Source organism: Boleophthalmus pectinirostris, unplaced genomic scaffold (genome assembly GCF_026225935.1).
Source record: "Boleophthalmus pectinirostris isolate CB_2022bp ecotype Guang Dong unplaced genomic scaffold, ASM2622593v1 HiC_scaffold_12, whole genome shotgun sequence".
In the NCBI taxonomy this organism is placed as follows: Eukaryota; Metazoa; Chordata; class Actinopteri; order Gobiiformes; family Gobiidae; genus Boleophthalmus; species Boleophthalmus pectinirostris.
In genome coordinates this window covers 39719335-39741834 of record NW_026571018.1, presented here as the reverse complement: position 1 = coordinate 39741834, position 22500 = coordinate 39719335, and the positions used below count along the sequence as shown (strand labels likewise).

Here is a 22500-nt window from a genome sequence, read left to right as displayed (position 1 = left end):
ACACACACACACACACACACACACACACACACACACACACACACACACACACACACACACACACACACACACACACACACACACACACACACACACACACACACACACAGAACACACACACACACACACAAACACACACACAAACACACACACACTAGTGATGCAACGACTGGTGTCCTGGTTGGATGGTGGTGTTGGTGAATCCGTGTATCATTCGTTCATTTGTTTTTCAATATAAAACCAAAAATAAGAAAACGAAAAAAACAACAGTTTTCTTCGTTATTTGTCTCTAAAACCAAAATGAAAAAACGTTTTTTCAGTTTTCGATTTTGTGTTTAAATGAAGAGTGGAAAAAACGGATAACGGCCGTTTCCTGTTTACGTGACTTCAGTGACTGCGATGCCAAACTTTTGCACCAGGTACGGACTGAACTAGGACTGATCCAGGTCCGAGACCAGACCGGGACTAGAGCGGGACCAGAGCGGGACCAGAGCGGGACCAGACCGGGACCAAACCAGGATCAGACCAGGACCAGAGCGGGACTGGGGCGGACTCCAAGCTTTGACTCCGAGCCTTCGTGGGGTCCAAGCCTCAGCTTCGAGCTCCGGCCCTGCCATGGGCTCTGAGCCTCCGATCTGGTCTCGGTCTTGTCTCGGTCTTGTCTCTGTCTCAGGCCCGCTCTGGTCCCGGTCTGGTCCCAGTCTCAGTAGCGCTCTGGTCCCGGTCTGGTCCCGGACCTGGTCCATTTGAACCAAAAGCTCTTAGTTGGGTTTGTTTTCGTTGGTGTGAAAGCGTCAGTTTGATGCTTTGCACCACCTCAGAACCAGACTGGAGCAGCCCGTCCGGACCTGGAGTCCACAGAACATTCTCACTTTCCCCGCATGGAACCAGCGCGGAGACGATGACACGGAACCGCTCGGACCGCTGGTCTCGGTCTCAGTCCCACTCTGGTCCCGCTCTGGTCCCGGTCTGGTCCCGGACCTGGATCAGTCCTAGTCCAGTCCGTACGCGGTGCAAAAGTTCGGCATCGCAGTCATGGAAATCATGTAAACGGGAATCCATTCTTCATTTAAACACAAAATCAAAAACTGAAAAAAACTAATCATTATCCGTTTTTTCATTTTGGTTTTGGAGACAAATAATGAAGAAAACTGTTGTTTTTTCGTTTTCTTATTTTTGGTTTTATATTGAAAAACGAATGAACGAACGACACATGGATTTTGGTGGATCCACTCGTGTAGACGCAGAAACAGAAAACAGCTCCACAGAGACTCACAGCTGAAATATTCTAACAGACCAGACTCGTACTCACCGTCTTTAACGTGTCGCGCCTTCTTGATCCAGTCGGTCAAGTGTCTCACAAAGTCAAAGAAGAAGTCTCCGTCTGGAACACTGATCACCTGCAGCACACGGTTCAGGGTTTAACTCTAACTTGCTCTGAATATTTGAAATTACGGTAGCGCTTTAGATTAGGAACCACATCCTAATCATGCTGAGAAGACGCTTGAGTTTTTTCAGCGAAAACGTGCCAAATATCACCAACTGTCAAGTCAAAAAGCCCAGCCCCTCTGCTCCAAGTCTCACCTTTACCCTCCCATTTTTTATTAGTTGATTAGGCTATTTTTAGTCTGTCCAGTAGATGGCAGCAGAGAAAACAGGTAAACATTTGAGTCTCAATCATTTAACTAAGCCCAGGTGCACAAACCAAACCAAAGAGTGTGTGTAACGTGTGTAGTGTGTAGAGTGTAGAAGTGTGACAGGGTCTGTGTGTGGAGCTGTGGACCTTGTCTGTGATCTTGACGAAGAGGCTGAATCCCTCGGAGGACTGCAGCAGGAGGCGGGTGGAGATGTTGTGGCAGAAGTCTTTGGCCTTGGTGCTGGACTCCACCTCAAACACCTGCAGCACAAACAAACAACGTCAACACAACCGCACCTCAAACACCTGCAGCACAAACAAACAACGTCAACACAACCGCACCTCAAACACCTGCAGCACAAACAAACAACGTCAACACAACCGCACCTCAAACACCTGCAGCACAAAAAATGTCAACACTTCGCAATTATCATCAGAACCACTGCGGGAAAAGTTTGGACGGTGTTTGTGTCCATGGAGGAACGACAAACCCAGACGACAGAAAAGCCGGGAGCAGCTGAAGTGTGTGTTTAAATCCGTTGGCGTCTCTGTCCAATCAGAACCTCCCCCCCGATGCTCACACACATTAAATAAAAAACATTTCACCAGTTTTACACGAAAACAACAATTCAACATTATTATTTACATGGAAACTACAAGAGAAAAATATCATATAAACGTGGCCAAGGTCAACTCCAGGACTGAAAAAAATGATCCAAATGATTCTAGTGAAGGTGTGTGGAGTTTAAAAACACAGTGGAGCACTTCCTGTATCACCACATGATGACATCACAAGGTGGAAGTGAGTGTTTTCAGTTTGAGAGAAGAACACAGCGTAAATGTGCAGGGTCTGTGTGTTAAACATGTGCAAAAGAAACAAAACACAACTCCAGGTCCGTGCGCGACGAGGAAAAGCGATACGGAGCGTTTAAGTGCGCGGAGTCGGAGCAGGAGTTACCTCGTCGGAGTCGTCGGGGAAGTAGACCTTGTGGAAGATCTGGGTGGTCTTGTGCTGGATGGCCTCCACCTCCACCAGGTGAGGGGGGTACTTCCTACAGCCATTTCTGCACAAAAGTCAGAGGAAGAGGAAGAGGAGAGGTCAGTGTTCCCTCCTCAGAAACATGCCTGAAGAGGTTTTAGATGTCATCCATGCATGTCTGAGTAATCTAGTGATCTGTCTGATGGGGGACTTAGTGCAAACTTAAAAAAATTTATATAATATATATATATATATATATATATATATATATATATATATATATATATATATATATATATATATATATTTGTATTATTATTATCATTATCATCATCATTATTATTATTATTATTATTATTATTATTTACTTATTTGTTTATTTTATTTATTTATTTTTATTTATTTTATTATTATTTTTTTTTTGTATGCGTGTTTAGTTAAGTCTGTCTTATTGTGGATGTGCTGGGTATCCAATCCCTTAAATTTGACAAATAATTAAAAAATATATATACTGTAATTTCCAGACTATTGAGTGCACCTGAAGTCACATCAACCAAAAATAAAAAATAAAAAAATTGTACATATATAGGTCGCACTTGTCTATAAGTCGCAGGTGTCCACGTCTTCAAGAACGTTTTCAAGTTCAGGTCGTTTGCTTTTATCGCCTCTGAAAGTTTTTGTCGTCTTTTTGCGTTGAGTCAGTTCGTCGCTGCTGCCGCCAAAATCTCACCATCGACTCCCTGACGTCGAGCTCACGAGCAGCAGCTCTGTTTTCCTCCTTCCACAGTGTGTAGTGTGTACAGTGTGTGTGTTGTGTGTATAGTGAGTGTGTTGTGTGTTGTGTGTATAGTGAGTGTGTTGTGTGTTGTGTGTACAGTGAGTGTGTTGTGTGTACAGTGAGTGTGTAGTGTGTTGTGTGTACAGTGAGTGTGTTGTGTGTACAGTGAGTGTGTTGTGTGTACAGTGAGTGTGTTGTGTGTACAGTGACTGTGCTGGTGTTGTGTATTTGTGTGTGGTGTGTGTATTTGTGTGTGGTGTGTGTATTTGTACCGCAGAGCCTTCTGGAGCCGCTGCATGCAGTCGGGGGCCAGGGGGCAGTGCTTCTTGGCCTGGAGGAACCTCTGGACATGGGGGAGGAGGGTGGTGCTGGGAGGGAACAGCCCGGTGCAGAGCCACAGCAGCTCCCAGCCCTTCTCCTCACTGAACCTGCACACAGCGACAGGATCGTCACCTGTCCGTCACCGGCATCATCGTCATCATCATCGACCTTTTTCACAACAACTAAGGCAGGAGTCTCCAACCTGTAGCTCGCCAACTTTTCCCAAGTAGCTCGCCAACTTTTTATAAGTAGCTCGCCAAAGAATTTCGAAATTATACCATAGTGTTGATGAATAATATATATTTTTTGTGTGCAATTAAAGCAGATGTCACAGAGAAAAACAGTTAGTAGTAATATACTGTGACAATTTTTTAAAATTCCTTAAACCCCCCCGTTCCCATTACCCTCCTCCACTATATCAATAAAATACAAAATAATAAAAATAAGAATAAAAACTTCTTATTTGTCTGTGTCTTTAAGTGTCCAAAAAAGCACTATATAAGTCTGATGTATTATTATTAAGTAAATTGAATAATTAGTTAATTACATGTATATCACTATTATTGTAAATGCATAATTCTAACTTTTTGCACGAACTTGCATCTAACTTTACCCAAAAGCTCACTGTAATATACAGTCTAAATTGTAAAAATAAGTAAATAAATAATAATAATAATAAAAGACTTAATAATAAAAATAAGAATAAATAAATAAATAAATATAGGGAAAAGAGGGAAATACTTTTTACTTTACTTTTTTTTTTTAATGTTTGTTAATTACATGTATATTACTATTGTAAATTTATAATTCTGAAGTCCAACTTTTTGCACTAACTTGCATCTAACTATGACATCAGATATATCAGTGGGGCCAACAATATTATCGGCCGATATGTGCACTTGGAGACATGGGCCAATAGTCATGGGCAAGTTATACCTTGTTATAAAACTTAGAATCTCTATATTCTGTCCATTTAATCCAATTTACAGACACATAAATGTCCCAGGGTCCCAAAAACACAACAAAAATAAAACATTACATATCAAATCTTCATCTGTTTCTAAACATTCTGTGAAAATTTAAACTTATTTCAACAAGAACTGACAAAATTATTGGCCTGTATGTATGTGTGTGTATATATATATATATATATATATATATACTCTTTATTGTGTGATAAAGAGTGATCGTGTGTGTTACTGTGTGTTGTGGTTGTTGTGTGTTACTTGTTGTGTGTTTGTGTGTGTGTGTTGTGTTGTGTTACTTGTTGTGGTTGTTGTGCGTCAGTGTGTGTGTGTTGTGTTGTGTTACTGTGTGTGTGTTGTGTTACTTGTGTGTTGTTGTGCGTCAGTTGTGCTGTGTGTGTGTGTGTTGTGTTGTGTTAGTCGTGTGTGTGTTGTGTTGTGGTTGTTGTGCGTCAGTGTGTGTTGTGTTGTGTTACTTGTTGTGGTTGTTGTGCGTCAGTGTGTGTTGTGTTGTGTTACTTGTTGTGGTTGTTGTGCGTCAGTGTGTGTTGTGTTGTGTTACTTGTTGTGGTTGTTGTGCGTCAGTGTGTGTTGTGTTACTTGTTGTGGTTGTTGTGCGTCAGTGTGTGTTGTGTTGTGTTACTTGTTGTGGTTGTTGTGCGTCAGTGTGTGTTGTGTTGTGTTACTTGTTGTGGTTGTTGTGCGTCAGTGTGTGTTGTGTTACTTGTTGTGGTTGTTGTGCGTCTGTGTGTTGTGGTTGTTGTGCGTCAGTGCTTGTTGTTGGTTGTTGTGCGTCGTTGTGTTGACGTTCACGCGTGTTGTCAGACGCGCGTTTGATGACTGTTGGAGGAGTTAAAGAACACTCCAGGGTCAGGTGTGTGTGTTGTGTGTCTATATCAGAGGTGTTCACACTTTTTCATCATGTGAGCTTCTTACAAAATGACCAAGTCAAAATGATCGACCTGATACAAAGTCAAACAAACTGCACTGAAACACTCTGTGGCCCTTTTTTGGACCCTCCCCCACAGTTTGAGAACCTCTTCTTTAAGAGAACTTCCTCTGGCACTTTACACAAAACTGTGAAAAAAGTGACGGAAGATTTTTACCTCCTCCAAGGAGGTTATGTTTTTGCCGGCATTTTTTTTGTTTGTTTGTTTGTTAGCAACATAACTCAAAGGGTTATGGACCGATTTTGATGAAATTTTCAGGATTTGTTGGAAATGTGAAAAGGAAGAACTGATTTCATTTTGGGGCTGATCCGGAAGAAATCCTGGATTCTGGATCACTTTGAAATTTTAGTTAACATTGTGGTAAATGGGGCCAAAATAGTTTTTTCTCAATATCTCGGTTAATTATTGACTAAACCCCATGAAATTTGACTCAGGGATGGACAATGGGATCCTCTTTCATGTTCCAAAGGCTGATCCGGATCTGATCCACAACACTGATTTTATCACTATTTATATAAAAAATGGGGGTAGTCCTTGGCGGAGGTCTGCGCTCTCTGACTGCTTTTCTAGTTAAACTTGTTTTTTAAAGTTCCAAACTGGAGTTTCATTCTTTTGTGGTTTTGCAGTGATATTTACCAGCCTCTGCACGTTTACCAAACCAAACGCACATCGTGACAAACACAGATGCATTTGTCACTTTTGTTAGACAAACTTCAGCCAAATGTGGCAGTAGGTCTGTTCTGTAGATCCGCTCTATGCTGTAGACCTGCTTTGTGCCAACACTGGAACACAAATTTAGACTGGTTTTTGCTTCACGTTTGGTCTTGCTCTTCTAATCAGCCGCACTGTGGGAGGGGCTTGTGTTGGCTGTGCGCAGGAAGGAGCGAGAGCGTGAAAAGGCGAGGGGCGGCGTGCTGACGTGAGGCAGATGGACAGGTAGGATGTTTAGGAAGTTGAACCTGCCCTGTGATGCACGCTGGTACACGAGGGCACACGCTGTCGCAGACGAGCCGTGCATAGGGAGCGTGCGTGTTTGTGATGCACCGTAGAGTCTCCGCGGGTTTCAAATGAGCGCACAGGCTGCACTGAGACGCCCCACACGCTCCTGCACCCGCTACAAGTTTATTACCAACAGCAGCGGCCGTAATGAAATATGATCACACTTGTTGAGTGTCAGACCTCGAGTGAGAGACAAGACCGAGTCCAAACACGAGTCCGAGACAAGACACGACGATCTACCCACACGACCTTGGACATCGACTGGCAGATCGCGATTGATGTATTGAGCACCACTGAACTAAAGGATATAGAGGAAGGCCTGACACGCCTCCTGGCAGAGCTCCTCGTGGTTCAGGACCTTCTTGAGGAGCGGCTGGTGGAGCGGCTCACGGCTGCAGCTCCACAGACGCTCTTTGGTCCGAGACTTGGACATGATCCGGCTCAGCGTGTTCTTCGGGGGAGGCCTGAAACACACACACGACACACGACACACGACACTGAGTCACAACAAACACAACCCAAATAAGAAGAAACTTTTCTGGTGGAGGCTCCTTCTAACGCTTTTCTCCATGGATTTGTTATTGTTTTAACTGGAATGTTCCACAATACGGCTTTAAACCTTTTTATCTTCACAGAAACCAGACCAGACGCAGTTCCAGGTCAGATCTGTGGAGAGGCGACCCTGCTCACAGTCACAATGTCTGTTTTTATGGGATTTTTGAGGGATTTTTAATTTTGAATAAATGTAAAGTCGAGCTGTTTCATGTCACACCAGGTCTAAACCAGGTCTAAACCAGGACTAAACCAGGTCTAAACCAGGATTAAACCAGGTCTAAACCAGGTCGAAACCAGGACTAAACCAGGACTAAACCAGGACTAAACCAGGACTAAACCAGGTCTAAACCAGGTCTAACCAGGAATAAACCAGGACTAAACCAGGTCTAAACTAGGACTAAACCAGGACTAAACCAGGACTAAACCAGGTCTAAACCAGGTCTAACCAGGAATAAACCAGGACTAAACCAGGTCTAAACCAGGACTAAACCAGGTCTAAACCAGGTCGAAACCAGGACTACACCAGGTCTAAACACCTCCCCCCCAACCACTGAGCGCTCAGAGGAGATCCCTGTATGATGCAAAGTGTGGAGAGTGCGCTGAGCGGTCAGTTGAGATCCCTGTATGATGCAGAGTGTGGAGAGTGTGCTGAGCGCTCAGTTGAGATCCCTGTATGATGCAGAGTGTGGAGAGTGTGCTGGGCGCTCAGTTGAGATCCCTGTATGATGCAGAGTGTGGAGAGTGTGCTGAGCAGTCAGTTGAGATCCCTGTATGATGCAGAGTGTGGAGAGTGTGTGCAGAGTGTGCTGGAGAGTGCTGCTGAGTCAGTTGAGATCCCTGTATGATGCAGAGTGTGGAGAGTGTGCTGAGCGGTCAGTTGAGATCCCTGTATGATGCAGAGTGTGGAGAGTGTGCTGAGCGCTCAGTTGAGATCCCTGTATGATGCAGAGTGTGGAGAGTGTGCTGAGCGCTCAGATGAGATCCCTGTATGATGCAGAGTGTGGAGAGTGTGCTGAGCGGTCAGTTGAGATCCCTGTATGATGAGATCCCTGTATGATGCAGAGTGTGGAGAGTGTGCTGAGCGCTCAGAGGAGATCCCTGTATGATGCAGAGTGTGGACTGAGCACCTGAAGTAGTCGTAGGAAAACTCCTCCAGGGTGTAAACTTTGGCTCTGTCCTGGAGCTGGGACGTGTCCAGCTGGGACAGAGTGATGGACTCTCTCCTCTGGTCTGGACTCATGGACACCAGCGCCTGGAGACAAACCCAACGTGAGGCCACAGAAGATCCACCACGACAAAACACACACACATCTGTCTGTGTTCCACCTCGTGATGTCATGTAGTGGTCGTTTTCAACAGCTGCTTTTTACCTTTACGGAGTTTAAAGGTTCAGCTGGACGTTACACAAAAGTGACTCTTGTGACCTTTTCAAAAACTGGAGCTGTGTTTGTTTCGTTCTCACGTGTTTGAGTAAAACTTTTGTATTATTCCGTCTACATCACAGGTGTCAAACATCCGGCCCATGGGCTGGATCTGGCCCTCCAAGACCTTTAATCTGGCCCTCGGCTGATTTTCTACTCAAATATTTTAATGATATTTTCTATTAAAATGTTGTTAATTTTGTGTGGTGTTTATCACAGCAGCGTCTCCAGCGTCTCTGTACGTGGCCCCTCCCACCAGAGCAGCACAAATGAAGACTTGTCTCTTTCCAAACGCTCTTAAAGGACGATGGTTTTGACTGTTGACCGTGACACCCTCATCAGAAAAATGTCCAACATGAGAAAAGTGGAGCCGAGTGCAGGATTTTACAACAAAAATGGACTTATTCTGTTTACAGACAAGTTCATGTTCAAACTTTGTGTTGAAATTGTATTTTTCTTAAAGTTTCAGGTTGTTCATAATATTATAATATTTTGTAAAAGAAAGAGTTCATCAATTCAAAAAGATTTCTGGGTAACACTTTATAATAACTACACTTTATTTAGCCTTAATAAAGCATGAACAAAGACTTAATTAATAATGAACAAAGGCTTAATTAATAATGATTCATGCTTAGTAACTACTTAATTACTACCTGAATTCACACTTGCACTTAATTTGCCTGTGCTGTAAATAGTTACTCATAATTATTTCATACTTAATTACTCATGAACTAACCATTTGAGCATTTATTAATCATTAATAAACTATGAGATAATGATTTACTAATAATGTAATGCAATGATCATTCAGGCAGCTGTTATCTGTTGGTTAAGTCTTTTTGAGAGATTTTCTAAAGTGAAAACAAATTATGCTTTATTAAACATTTACTAAGCATGAATCATTATTAATTAAGTCTTTGTTCATGCTTTATTAAGGCTAAGTAAGGTGTAGTTATAAAGTGTTCCCGATTTGTGTAATAGATTTGTGTTTCTCTGCACAAATATTTGAACTTCTTGTTATTTTTGGGGTTTATATGACATGAGTTTTCTGATCCAGCCCCCGGACAAAATGAGTTTGACACCTCTGGTCTACATCATAAAGTGTATATATATGAGAGGCTCCTGTAACCATGGCAACGGGAGCTTCGTCTGGGCTGAACTCTGTGGAGACGACGACTCACTTTTCTACAGAACAGAACAGCAGGTCACATGAGAAACAGAAAAGACTGGAGGACAAAATGCTGAAGTCAATTCTGCAGAATATTAAATGTATTTCTTTATGTTCAGACAGTGTTGGGAGTAACAGATTACATGTACCAGAGTAATCAGAGTACAAATGATGAGTAACTGTATTCAGTTACAGTTACTGTTTCAGTGAGTGGTACTTGGATTACAGTTACTTTGTTGAAATAAATGGATTACACAGAGGGACTAAACCAGGACTTAAAACCAGGTCTTAAACCAGGGAACCAGGACACCAGGACTAAACCAGGACTAAACCAGGACTAAAACTAAACCAGGAACTAAACCAGGACTAAACAGGACTAAAACCAGGACTAAACCAGGACCAGACTAAAACCAGGACTAAACAAACAGGACTACTAAACAGGACTAAACCAGGGACTAAAACCAGGACTAAACCAGGACTAAACCAGACTAAAACAGGACTAAACCAGGACTAAAACTAAACCAGACTAAACCAGACTAAAACCAGGACTAAACCAGACTAAACCAGAACTAAACCAGGACTAAACCAGAACTAAAACCAGGACTAAACCAGGACTAAAACCAGGACTAAAAGGACTAAAACAGGACTAAACCAGGACTAAACAGGACTAAAACAGACTAAACCAGGACTAAAACCAGGTCTAAACCAGGACTCAAACAGTACTAAAACCAGGACTAAACCAGGATTTAACAGGACTAAATGTCCTGGTTTTAGACCTGGTTTTAGTCCTGAATTTGATCCTGGTTTAGACCTGGATTTGTTTTAGTCTGCTAGCCCAAAATTGAAATCCTGTAATCCATTTATTTCAACAAAGTAACTTTAGTCACTGAAACAGTAACTGTACAGTTCCTCATCATTTTACTTGATTACTCTGGTACATGTAATCTGTTACTCCCGACACTGGTGATGTCATATAGTGGTAGATTTAAGTGAACAGCTCCTTGTATCTTTACTTCAGTAGAACTTGGAAACTCCAGGAATCTAGAGAAACTGTGTGGAGTTTAAAAGGTTTGTTTAAACGTGTGAATGAAACAAAACACAGCTCCAGACACGGACGCTTTGAGGAGGGTGTTTTTGGGTCAAATGAAATAAAAATGTGAGCGTCCTGACCACGATGTCGTACGGCGGCCGGGTGACGGTCGGGAGCAGGTAGACGCAGTCCACGGGGAAGTCTCCTCTGAGGCGGCTGCGTTCGTTTTGTCCGTGGGCCCAGCCGGAGGTCAGGGCCTGTTCCCCCTCCTGCTCGTCCAGGATGATCAGGTCGCCCTTCTGGAAGGACAGGAACGCGGCGTCTGCTGCACACAGGGGGCGCTCTTAAAGGTCGTTCACACCAAAGCGTCAAAAAACACCTTGACGTTTCTGTTTGGAGCCTTTGCATTTGAGTTCAGACGCCCCCGACGCTCGTGTCTTTGACGTCGTGGACGAACGGGACAAAAATACTTGACGTGCGTCCGTTGCCCTGGAAACAAGAGCCCGGTCCTGGACTTTTCCCAAAACAATGTCAGACCAGACTGAGAGACTTTAGTGTTTTTATCACATAAAACATCAGCGGAGGAAATCGACTCGACGACTGGAGCCAGTTTATATTTATACTCCACTAATGACACTGGATCAGTCCTGGTCTAGTCCTGGTTTAGTCCTGGTTTAGTCCTGGTCTGGTCCTGGTCTGGTCCTGGTCTGGTCCTGGTGATCGTCTCGGTGTTTGTGGTGTATATATTTATGTTCCGTTCATGTTTGTGGTTCTGGGGTTTTTCTTCCTGATAATAACGTCGCTGTGTCTCTGGATACTCGTCCCTGATTGGTCGACGCGGCGCATCTGATGTGAAAAGTTCAGCATTTTCAACTTCTTGATGCTGACGCCCTGGACGCGCGTCTAGAGCATCAACGGCAAAATGCTCAAGACTCGCCACGTCAACGCCAGATTCATGCTGCGCTGACGGCGAAGACGCGCCGCAAAAACGCAGGAGGCTCTAGTCGCGCGTCCACATCGACTTTACACAGAAACTGGACGAGTTGACGCTTTGGTGTGAACGAACCTTTACTCCTACTTCTCTCACAGAGACACTGAAACACCTCAACTCGAGCTTTTTCACGGACAACGTTTCAAAACCTTTTTTTTTTTGGGCACGGGCGGGCGGGCGGGCGCGGGCGGGCGGCGGGCGGGCGCGGGCGGGCAGGAGGTACTGATAAACTGCAGTCCCGCAAACTAAATATGAGTGTAAAGTAAAATATAAAAAAGATGAATGAGAGAATATCAAGCATAATTTGTGCTGGAAATTTTATTTGGCATTAATAAAAACATTTTAAGCAGCAGACCGTCCCCCCTCCCATACACGTCCCGTACGCCGCGTGGACAGTCCTTCCTTCCGTACGTCGTGCTGCCTGCGCAACAAAACCAGAACTCAACCAGGACTAAACCAGGTCTAAAAACAGCTCTAAAACCAGGACTAAAACAAAATTTTGCCAGGACTTAACCGTGCCGCCCACCGCCCACCGCGCCTCCTCTCATACGCAGTCCAATTTCTTCCTGTGTTTGATAGAGTTTAAGAAAGCAAAGGTTCCCATCCTGCGGGACTTGTGGGCCGGCGTGAGACAAAATATAGCAGATGCGCGCGGGAGCGGGACTGAAAATTACAATTCTTTGCGGGAGCCGGACTCAAAATTCTATCCCGTGCAAAGCTCTATTTTGTGACAGTGATTTTTTCACTTGGATATGTGCTTCTAAAACCCAAACATATCTGATCTTTGGACGTGAAACTTTAGTCTGAACGTCCAGGTCACATTCGTCCACCTCCACGTGTCACAAATGTTCACAAACGTTCTCCTCGTCAGACGGAAACTCAGAAACTCGACCATCTCAGATTTGACTGGAAAAATTCTAGGAGGTTCACACAATTTCCAATACAGTTTTGTCATTATAAATATTTTGTCGACTTCCCCCTGAGCTGTTTTGAGCAGTTTTCTCCAAGGAGGCACTTTCAGATCGCTTCATCTAAAAAAATATATAAGGTCCTTCAAATTTTCAAGGTTTACATTTTGACAGATGTTCTTGTAGAATCTGGACTTTTACTCATGAGCTTTTGGTTTATCTCAGATTTCTGAGGACTTGAATTTGCTTGAAAATTCTCCTCTTCAAATCTGAGGTTTGATATTGAACATAAACCTTCCCACACATGCAACTGTGGACTTTGTATTTCAAAACTGAGCCTCTGTGATGAACGATCTACAAGATATTAAGTGTTCAAAAAAAAAAAAAAAAAATTTGGTGCTGTCTTTACTTAGCCAGGCTGGCGCCCCCTAGTGCCTCCGCTCAGTTTCATGTCTCTCCAGCTCTAGATCAGGAATCAGAAAACACTCGACGGTTCGCAAAAACCCTGGAAGTGCGAGTTCGGGCACCAGCCAATCAGAGAAGAGACAGACATTCTGTGTTGGCAACGATTCTCGAGATCGAGGATTTAAAGTTGGAACAAAGAGAATGTTTGGTGAATTTGATCTCGGGGAAAGACGTTATTGTTCTTCTTCCTACAGGATTTGGAGCTTTACAAACGTCACGATCAAACAGCAGCGACTGGTTCAATAAAAAAAGTCCCCGTCTCCTGTCGTGCGAACGAATCCTAACGCTGCAGGTCACACGGTTTCCACCAAGTGAAACCGACTGATGAATCTGGCTTTATCAAATAAATGACTGCACCCACCAACAAATGGACTGTTTTAGAAAGACTCGACGTCTGTTTTTAACATGTCCAACATTTGTGATGGTTCTGACTTATGTTTGTAAAATACATTTTTGAAAATGTGGTGTCTGTAAACATGCAGAACATTCATGAACCATGAAGACACTTTCAGAAGCTACGAAAATACACAGAAGCTACGAAAACACACAGCTTCAACTCAACTAAATACTTGATTTAATTACTCAACTATTGTAAATGATCTCAGCTCTTTGAGGAAACCAACAGATGGTTTAGTGTAAAACTCCTGAACTGTACAAAGGTGTTGGGAGCTAAACTTTGGGACTTGTGAACCTCCTTGAATTTTTTGAGTCAAATCTGAGCTGGTCGACTGGGACATTCAGAGATTTAGGGTGGAATGACCCATAAGCTGGACATGTTCTGGCTCTGGTACGACAGAAACTTTAAAATGTTCATGTGTGACACTTTTGGAGTGTTTAAAGTTCACACTGGAGATCAGAAACAAGTCACATTTAACTGGAAATGTGAACGGCCTCGCAAAAAAATCAGATTTCATAAAAAAATCGTAATTGATCATTAAGCCCTGCAGTCTGAACGTAGACTTAGTTTAACACAATCTGACCAGAAACGTCTGATTTAGCTGAAACTCCAACAGGTGATCTGAACATTCCACACAGAGGTACATGTAGAACCCCCCAGCGCGAGTACGACTGTAAGTCTGAAGTGTCGGTGTGTGTGTTTTCCGTCTCACCGGGGTTGGCGCAGTCCGTCAGCGCCACCACGTACTTGGACCTCCTCCTCAGCCCGTCCAGGAAGCAGACGACGAGCTCGCGGATGTCCTCGGCGTTGTTGGAGGTGAACGTGTACTCGTCGCCTTTGATGGTCGCCAGGGTGAAGCTCTGGCCCTGCAGTTTTCCTCCTCTGCACAAGGGGGAGCGCGGGAGTAAACACAGGTCATCACAACAGCGGAGGAGACACATCGACTAAAGGCTCGAGTGTTTCTGTGACTTATTCTCGGTGTGATTCTATATTAAATGTTTTTGGTGAAGTGTGGAGAGATTCTAGTCTTGTGTGTGAGGATCTGCTGCTCCTGTTCCTCCTGCACCAATGTCACTTCACTCTACTGCGCATGTCTCCTGCAGAAAGAGCCTCTGTCCCGTCTGTATCATGTAAACAAACTTATAAAGACAAAGACTGAGAAGACTGAACACAAACGCCCCAAAAACAAAATCAGATTCTGCAGATTTACAAGCTGCCAGTCGTGAAATCTGCAGCTGAAAACGGAAACGGAGCAGCAGAAAGAAAGTTTGGAGTGAGAGAGAAACTTGTGACACCGGGAGGAGGAACCATGAAACTTTCCTGAAGTCAATGGACGGACAAAGTCTGGACTTCAGTGACACCGAAACCATCCTGTCGGGATTCAGAAAGACCCCAAGAATTTGGTAAATATGACCAGGTCTAAACCAGGTCTAACCCGAGGTCTAAACCAGGTCTAATCCAAGGTCCTTCAGTGACACTGAAACCATCCTGTTGGGATTCAGAAAGACCCAATAATTCAGTAAATATAACCAGGTCTAGTCCCCGTCTAAACCAGGTCTAAACCAAGATCTAAACCAGGTCTAAACCAAGTCTAAACCAGGTCTAACCAGAGGTCTAAACCAGGTCTAAACTAGGTCTAACCCAGGTCTAAACTGGAAGCTGTCCTAAACCAAGTCTAGGTCTAACTGAGGTCTAAACCAGGTCTAACCATAATCAGAATCAGGACCTGGATTAAACCAAGTCAAAGCCAGATCTAAACTAGGTCTAACCAAGATCTAATCCAGATCTAAACCAGGTCTAACTCAAGGTCCTTCAGTGACACCAAAACCATCCTGTCGGGATTCAGAAAGGCCCGAATATTTCTGACTGGAACTGATGCTGAGGCCCCGTTCACACTAGTGTGTAGCTGAGTGGTTCGTTCACATTAATGTGATGTTAAACGTCTCCAGAGTCTGAACGATCTGGTGCCTCCAGCTTCACGAGTTCATGTTGGTCCAGATGTGATGGGGACTGTGGGACTCCTGAAAACTCTGATACTCTGATGTAGGAGCTCGAGTCTCGTCCTGATTGGACACGACACTGTGACTCGCTCCTTCTGATTCTCTGGGTTCATGACGTCGATCATGTGACGTTATTGAGGAAAACAGTTTAAACAAACCAGAGACAAACGAAAACAGCGGAGCTACAACTATTTGCTCGTACACGTTCCTTCGTCGGCTCTAAATCGGCTGCTGCAACTTCCTGTCGTCTCACCAGTGCTTCCTGTGTTTGGCTTTAGCGCTGAGGATGGATGTAAAAGTGACAGAGACGATGTCTGAGCCCATTTCTGTTTTACGATGGATTGTTTGGATGTGTGGCTTTTTCCACATGAAACTGTGCAGAGTTTAAATAAATGTATTTAATACAACCACATGAATGAACCACGGTTAGATGAACTAAAGAAGTGCTGCTCAAGGTGTGACTCAGGTGTGCTCAGGTGTGACTCAGGTGTGCTCAGGTGTACTCAGGTGTGCTCAGGTGTGACTCAGGTGTGCTCAGGTGTTGACTCAGGTGTGCTCAGGTGTGCTCAGGTGTGCTCAGGTGTGCTCACTCAGGTGTGACTCAGGTGTGCTCAGGTGTGCTCAGGTGTGCTCAGGTGTGCTCAGGTGTGACTCAGGTGTGACTCAGGTGTGCTCAGGTGTGCTCAGGTGTGCTCAGGTGTGCTCAGGTGTGCTCAGGTGTGCTCAGGTGTGCTCAGGTGTGCTCAGGTGTGCTCAGGTGTGCTCAGGTGTGCTCAGGTGTGCTCAGGTGTGTCAGGTGTGCTCAGGTGTGCTCAGGTGTGCTCAGGTGTGCTCAGGTGTGCTCAGGTGTGCTCAGGTGTCAGGTGTGCTCAGTGTGTCAGTGGCTCAGGTGTGCTCAGGTGTGTGCTCAGGTGTGCTCAGGTGTGCTCAGGTGTAGTCAGGTGTGCTCAGTGTGTGCTCAGGTGTGCTCAGGTGTGCTCAGGTGCGCTCAGGTGCGCTCAGGTGTGCCTCACCTGCTGCTGGACACTGCGGTGATCTCAGGGAAGGAGAGTTCCAGAAGCACCTGCTCCTGCTCGTCCACGAAGTACACGCCGGTCCAGTTCACCGCCACGATCACGTCGTTTTTGGGCAGACTGGGTCCTGCAGAGCACAAAGTGTTTACTTCAAAACATCACCACGGTCTTAAAATTTACTTACAAACAAAGTTTACATACAAATATATCAAATGTTAAATTATGTTGCAAAGAAAAAAGTGAAATAACTGATATAATTTTTCCAACAAAGACACATTTAGCTCAAATATTTGGAAAAAAAATGTAAAACTTTTAACTTTTACAGTGTCGAGATCTGGAGCAGAGGAGACACATTTAAAAACATAAGGAGACAACAAACTAAAGTGATCAGTTTTATCCCAGTTTGAACCGCCTCATGCAGCTGTTGTTGTTGTGCCCTTGAGCCAGACACAGAGTCTGAAGCGAGTTCCTGACCTGAGAACTTGAAGGCCTCGTAGAATCGTGAGAAGAGCAAAGGCCATTTGATCCGAGCGAAGTCGACCACGTCCTCCTTCACCCTCTGAGCGCTGCTCCTGCGCCGACTCTGCACCGCCTGCACACGGACACAAGGGGGCGCACGGACTCAGGTCATCACACTGTGCAGCTCAGGTCATCACACTGTGCAGCTCAGGTCATCAACATCAAGTCATCAAAGCAACTTTAGGCTCTGCTCTGTCTGTCTTTAAACCAGGACTAAACCAGGACTAAAACCAGGACTAAAACCAGGACTAAAACCAGGACTAAACCAGGACTAAAACCAGGACTAAAACCAGGACTAAAACCAGGACTAAAACCAGGACTAAAACCAGGACTAAACCAGGACTAAACCAGGACTAAACCAGAACTCAAACCAAGATTAAACCAGGACTAAACCAGAACTAAAACCAAGATTAAACCAGGACTAAACCAGAACTAAAACCAAGATTAAACCAGGACTAAAATTATGACTATAACCAGGACTAAACCAGAACTAAAACTTGAACTAAACCAAGACTAAACCAGGTCTTAACCAGGACTAAAACCAGGACTAAACCAGGACTAAACCAGAACTAAAACCAAGATTAAACCAGGACTAAACCAGAACTAAAACTTGGACTAAACCGAGTCTAAACCAGGCCCAGTGGGAGAGACTTTAATCTGAGTTTTATTTTAACACAATCTGACCAGAAAGACCTGACTGAACTTCGTGCTTGGCATCACCATGGTAACCGCTGCACATCCTGCCGCGCACACACATGCAGAGTACCTTCTTGTGGGCGGCGGTGACCAGCTGGAGCCAGCGGTCGGGGCTCTTGCTGGAGGACATGTCTCTGTCCGGGATGTAGGACGGGATGAGCGTGAGCAGCCGGTCCTGGAGCAGCTCCGGGCCGTAGTCCACGAAGTACTGCTGCGACGCCAACTCCGCCAGCTCCTCCTCCTGCCACGAGAACGGGCACGGGGCGTCACCGGGACGATCGCCGGGACGATCGCCGGGACGATCGCCGGGACGATCGCCGGGACGATCGCCGGGACGATCGCCGGGACGATCGCCGGGACGATCGCCGGGACGATCAGATCGACCGGGACGATCACCGGAACGAATAAAATGACTCAAACAGGAGTAAAAGTTTGCTGCTAGAACATGACTCTGAAGTACAATTTCCTCAGAGTTATTCAGCTAAAAGTAACTGGAGTACTTTTTCTGTCGGAAAACATACATCCTGAATTTGTGACTTCTGGTCATCGTGCAGTTCACACTGGGAAGGATTTTCCAAAAAAGTGAGCATCAAACCTCCATGTTTGTTTTCCCAGTGGGATGCATCGATCTTTTCAAGTCTTTTGAACCATTTCACTTTTGTTTCTGCTTCTGATATTGTCATATTTTAGTTTTGGGATTCAGACGTCGTAATTGTTGTGGTTGTTGGATCCAAACAGTGGAAAACTATTTTTCAATTCTGTTGGGAAGAGAAACAGTTTGAACGGAGGTTTGAGTCACACACATCTGATTCACTTTTGCATTTATGGACTTCACAAACTTCCAAAGTCCGTTTCTCGAGTCGTTTTCTGCTGTTTGGATCCAACAACCAAACAATGACGACGTCCGAATCCCAAAACTAAAATATGACAATATCAGAACCAGAAACAAAAGTGAAATGGTTCAAAAGACTTGAAAAGATCGACTTTGACAACAGACACGTCCCACTGGGAAAACAAACATGGAGGTTTGATGCTCACTTTTTCAGACGATCCTTCCCAGTGTGAATTGCGCGATGACTGGAAGTCCCAAATTCAGGATGTATGTATTGTACTCCTGTTCCTCTAGACTACAATTTAAAAATAAAAGTGTTAAATTGCTTTAAAATTCGGTCAATCTTTTTCATTTTTTTCTACCCACTGCTACTAATACTAGACCTGCTATTGTTACTGCATCAGGAAAATACACATTTGTGAGGATTTAATTACAGTTGCTCCTCATTCTTTTCTTTCTTCTGACAAAAGTGTTCAGTTTTGTGACATTTTCTGTTTGTTAATTATTTCCAGTAAAGCCTAGTACACAGTACAATGTCTAGAGTCTAGAGGTGGTTTATTTGAAGAGAACTTGTCCAGTAAAATGATCTTGCTGCATGGACACATCATTTTTCTACTTTTAAATCATTTTCTGATAAATTTAAGTGTTTAGATTTTACATTTTGGCCAAACCTTTCCTCTTGTTTGTGTGAGCGTTAGGGTTAGGGTCAGGGTTAGGGTCAGGGTCAGGGTCAGGGTTAGGGTCAGGGTTAGGGTCAGGGTTAGGGTCAGGGTCAGGGTCAGGGTTAGGGTCAGGGTTAGGGTCAGGGTCAGGGTCAGGGTTAGGGTCAGGGTTAGGGTTAGGGTCAGGGTCAGGGTCAGGGTCAGGGTCAGGGTAGGGTCAGGGTTAGGGTTCAGGGTCAGGGTTAGGGTCAGGGTTAGGGTCAGGGTTAGGGTCAGGGTCAGGGTTAGGGTCAGGGTTAGGGTCAGGGTCAGGGTCAGGGTTAGGGTCAGGGTCAGGGTTAGGGTCAGGGTTAGGGTTAGGGTCAGGGTTAGGGTCAGGGTTAGGGTCAGGGTTAGGGTTAGGGTCAGGGTTAGGGTCAGGGTTAGGGTCAGGGTCAGGGTTAGGGTTAGGGTCAGGGTTAGGGTCAGGGTCAGGGTCAGGGTCAGGGTCAGGGTTAGGGTTAGGGTTAGGGTCAGGGTCAGGGTCAGGGTCAGGGTTAGGCCTGTGACCGTGCGAGTGAACGTGCGAGCGACGGTTACAGACGTGCGGCGCTCACCCTCTCACAGCGGTACTCTCCAAACTTGACTCCTCGCACCACCTGCTGGTAGATGAGGTTGGTGGCCACCTGGTCGTCGGCGGGGCAGTGCCAGGGCGTGAAGATCTCCTTCCTGAAGAAGAGCCTCCAGGGGGCGTTCCTCTCCTGCGCGCCCTGCTCTTTGGCGTACTGCTCGCACTGAGACACGGCGTCCATCACGTGATCGCTGCCGCTGCCCAGAGACGACACCTGCGGGACGGACGAGGGAGCGACACCTGAAGATCACGACACCAACGGTCCCGCAGTCCCACAGGCCCCGGGGTGTGAGGGTAACTGTAGGAACTGCTGTGTCTGAGGTTTTACTCAACACAGTTTCACCATAAAGAGCCACAACACAAGAGCTGATGTTTGCTGTGAAACACTCCCCTGACACATTTAAGTCTGAAATTAAACTTCTAAACATCTACACAACTTAGAACTGCTTTAAACCTGCTTTAGACCTGGTTTGGACTTTAGACCTGGTTTACACCTGGTTTACACCTGGTTCAGACCTAATTCAGACTTGGTTTAGACCTGATTTGGAATTTAGACCTGGTTTAGATCTGGTTTGATCTTCAGACCTGCTTTAGACCTGCTTTAGACCTGGTTTAGACCTGGTTTAGACCTAGTTTAGATCTGGTTTAGACCTTTTGGTTTAGACCTGGTTTAGACCTGATTTAGACCTTGGTTTAGACCTGGTTTAGACCTGGTTTAGACCTGGTTTAGACCTGGTTTAGACCTGGTTTAGACCTTGTTTAGACCAGGTTTAGACCTGGTTTAGACTTAACCCTGGTTTAGACCGTGTTTAGACCTGGTTTAGACCCCGTTTAGTTATGACTGGTTTAGACCTAGTTTAGATCTGGTTTAGATCTGGTTTAGTCCTAGTTTAGACCTGGTTTAGATCCTGGTTTAAGATCTGGTTTAGTCCTGGTTAAGACCTAGTTAAAACCTGGTTTAGACCTGGTTGAGATCAGATGTAGTCCCAGTAGTTTGGCTTTAGGCAAGACATGATTAGTTTCATAGTCAGTTATTGCCTGACAGTCCGGGTTTGGGTTTGGGTTCAGTTTCAGGTTCAGTTTCAGGTTCAGTTTCAGGGTTCGTGTTGATGTTGGTGTCGTGGTGTGTGGAGCGGCTCTGAGTCTCCGTGTTTCTCTGTTTCTCTGTTTCTCGGCGTCGGGGGGGGGCGCAGTACCTCACCTTGTCGAAGAGGGCGATGTAGAGGGAGAAGCCGAAGCGGTCGCTCAGGTCGATCTTGTCGGACAGGGCGTGGCAGAGCTCGCGGGCCGTGGTGGCGGAGTCGGCCAGCAGCGTCTTCGTGGTGCCGTCCATGAACGTCACCGGCAGCATGATGGGCTTCTTCGACTTCGTGGCCTGGAGGAACACGAGGGAAGAAGAAGAGAAACCGCTAGCTGTAGGCACTGCTCCGTCTGAAACTCGGTTCGACTTTAAAATAATCTGTGTTCTGCAAAAAAGCTCGACCGAAATATAAGATCTAAAACACTTTAATCTATCAGAAAATGATTCAAACGTAGAGAAATTATGTGTCTGTCCAAAAAGATTCAAGTTTCTGTTAAACATTTTTTTGCCTAAATTTAAAGATTTTCGGACGAGTTGAAATAAATGTGACGATTTTGAAAGATTCTGTAACCAATTCAGAAGGAGAAAGTCGATATAAAGAATCTGAAAACAAGATGAAAATCCTGATAGAAGAAAATTTGAAAATTTTGGCCAGATCAGAGAAATTTGCAGAGTCCACAGTAACTGCTGAACATTCCACCATAGAGATACATGTAAACCCCCCCAGAGTGAGGTCACTGCAAGTATCAACAGGTTTGTTGCTGGTTTGATCTTCAGACCTGGTTTAGACCTGCCTTTAGTCCTGGTTTACCTGGTTTAGTTTAGTCCTGGTTTAGTCCTGGGTTTTCCTGGTTTAGACCTGGTTTAGACCTGGTTTAGTCCTGGTTTAGAACCTGGTTTAGTCCTGGTTTAGTCCTGGTTTAGAGTCCTGGTTTAGTCCTGGTTTAGACCTAGTTTTAGTCCTGGTTTAGTTTAGACCTGGTTTAGTCCTGGTTTAGTCCTGGTTTAGACCTGGTTTACCTGGTTTAGTTCCTGGTTTAGTCCTGGTTTAGTAGACCTGGTTTAGTCCTGGTTTAGTCCTGGTTTTCCTGGTTTAGACCTGTCCTGTTTAGAGTCCTGGTTTACCTTTGGTTTAGTCCTGGTTTAGAGTCCTGGTTTAGTCCTGGTTTAGACCTGGTTTAGTCCTGGTTTAGTCCTGGTTTAGTCCTGGTTTAGTCCTGGTTTAGTCCTGGTTTAAGTCCTGGTTTAGTTTAGTCCTGGTTTACCTGGTTTAGTCCTGGTTTAGTCCTGGTTTAGGTCCTGGTTTAGTCCTGGTTTAGTCCTGGTTTAGTCCTGGTTTAGTCCTGGTTTAGGTTTAGTCCTGGTTTAGTCCTGGTTTAGACCTGGTTTAGAGTCCTGGTTTAGTCCTGGGGGACCTGGTTTAGTCCTGGTTTAGTCCTGGTTTAGTTTAGACCTGGTTTAGTCCTGGTTTAGACCTGGTTTAGACCTGGTTTAGACCTGGTTTAGACCTGGTTTAGAGTCCTG

General features: G+C 44.9%; 1 protein-coding gene across 1 annotated transcript in view; it reads right to left on the bottom strand.

Moving 5' to 3' along the window:
* The window catches only part of LOC110174693 (unconventional myosin-VIIa-like), an 81360-nt gene that overhangs the window by 9135 nt on the left and 49725 nt on the right, over positions 1-22500 (bottom strand). The window contains exons 26-39 of the mRNA XM_055148285.1: positions 21097-21270; positions 19882-20109; positions 17862-18032; positions 17051-17168; positions 16577-16703; positions 14276-14445; positions 10943-11127; positions 8311-8435; positions 6928-7092; positions 4119-4127; positions 3666-3821; positions 2595-2700; positions 1784-1897; positions 1313-1400 (exon numbers count right to left, since the gene is read on the bottom strand). Of these exons, the coding sequence (XP_055004260.1) occupies positions 1313-1400; positions 1784-1897; positions 2595-2700; positions 3666-3821; positions 4119-4127; positions 6928-7092; positions 8311-8435; positions 10943-11127; positions 14276-14445; positions 16577-16703; positions 17051-17168; positions 17862-18032; positions 19882-20109; positions 21097-21270 (1936 nt within the window). The remainder of the gene's footprint in view (positions 1-1312; positions 1401-1783; positions 1898-2594; positions 2701-3665; positions 3822-4118; positions 4128-6927; positions 7093-8310; positions 8436-10942; positions 11128-14275; positions 14446-16576; positions 16704-17050; positions 17169-17861; positions 18033-19881; positions 20110-21096; positions 21271-22500) is intronic.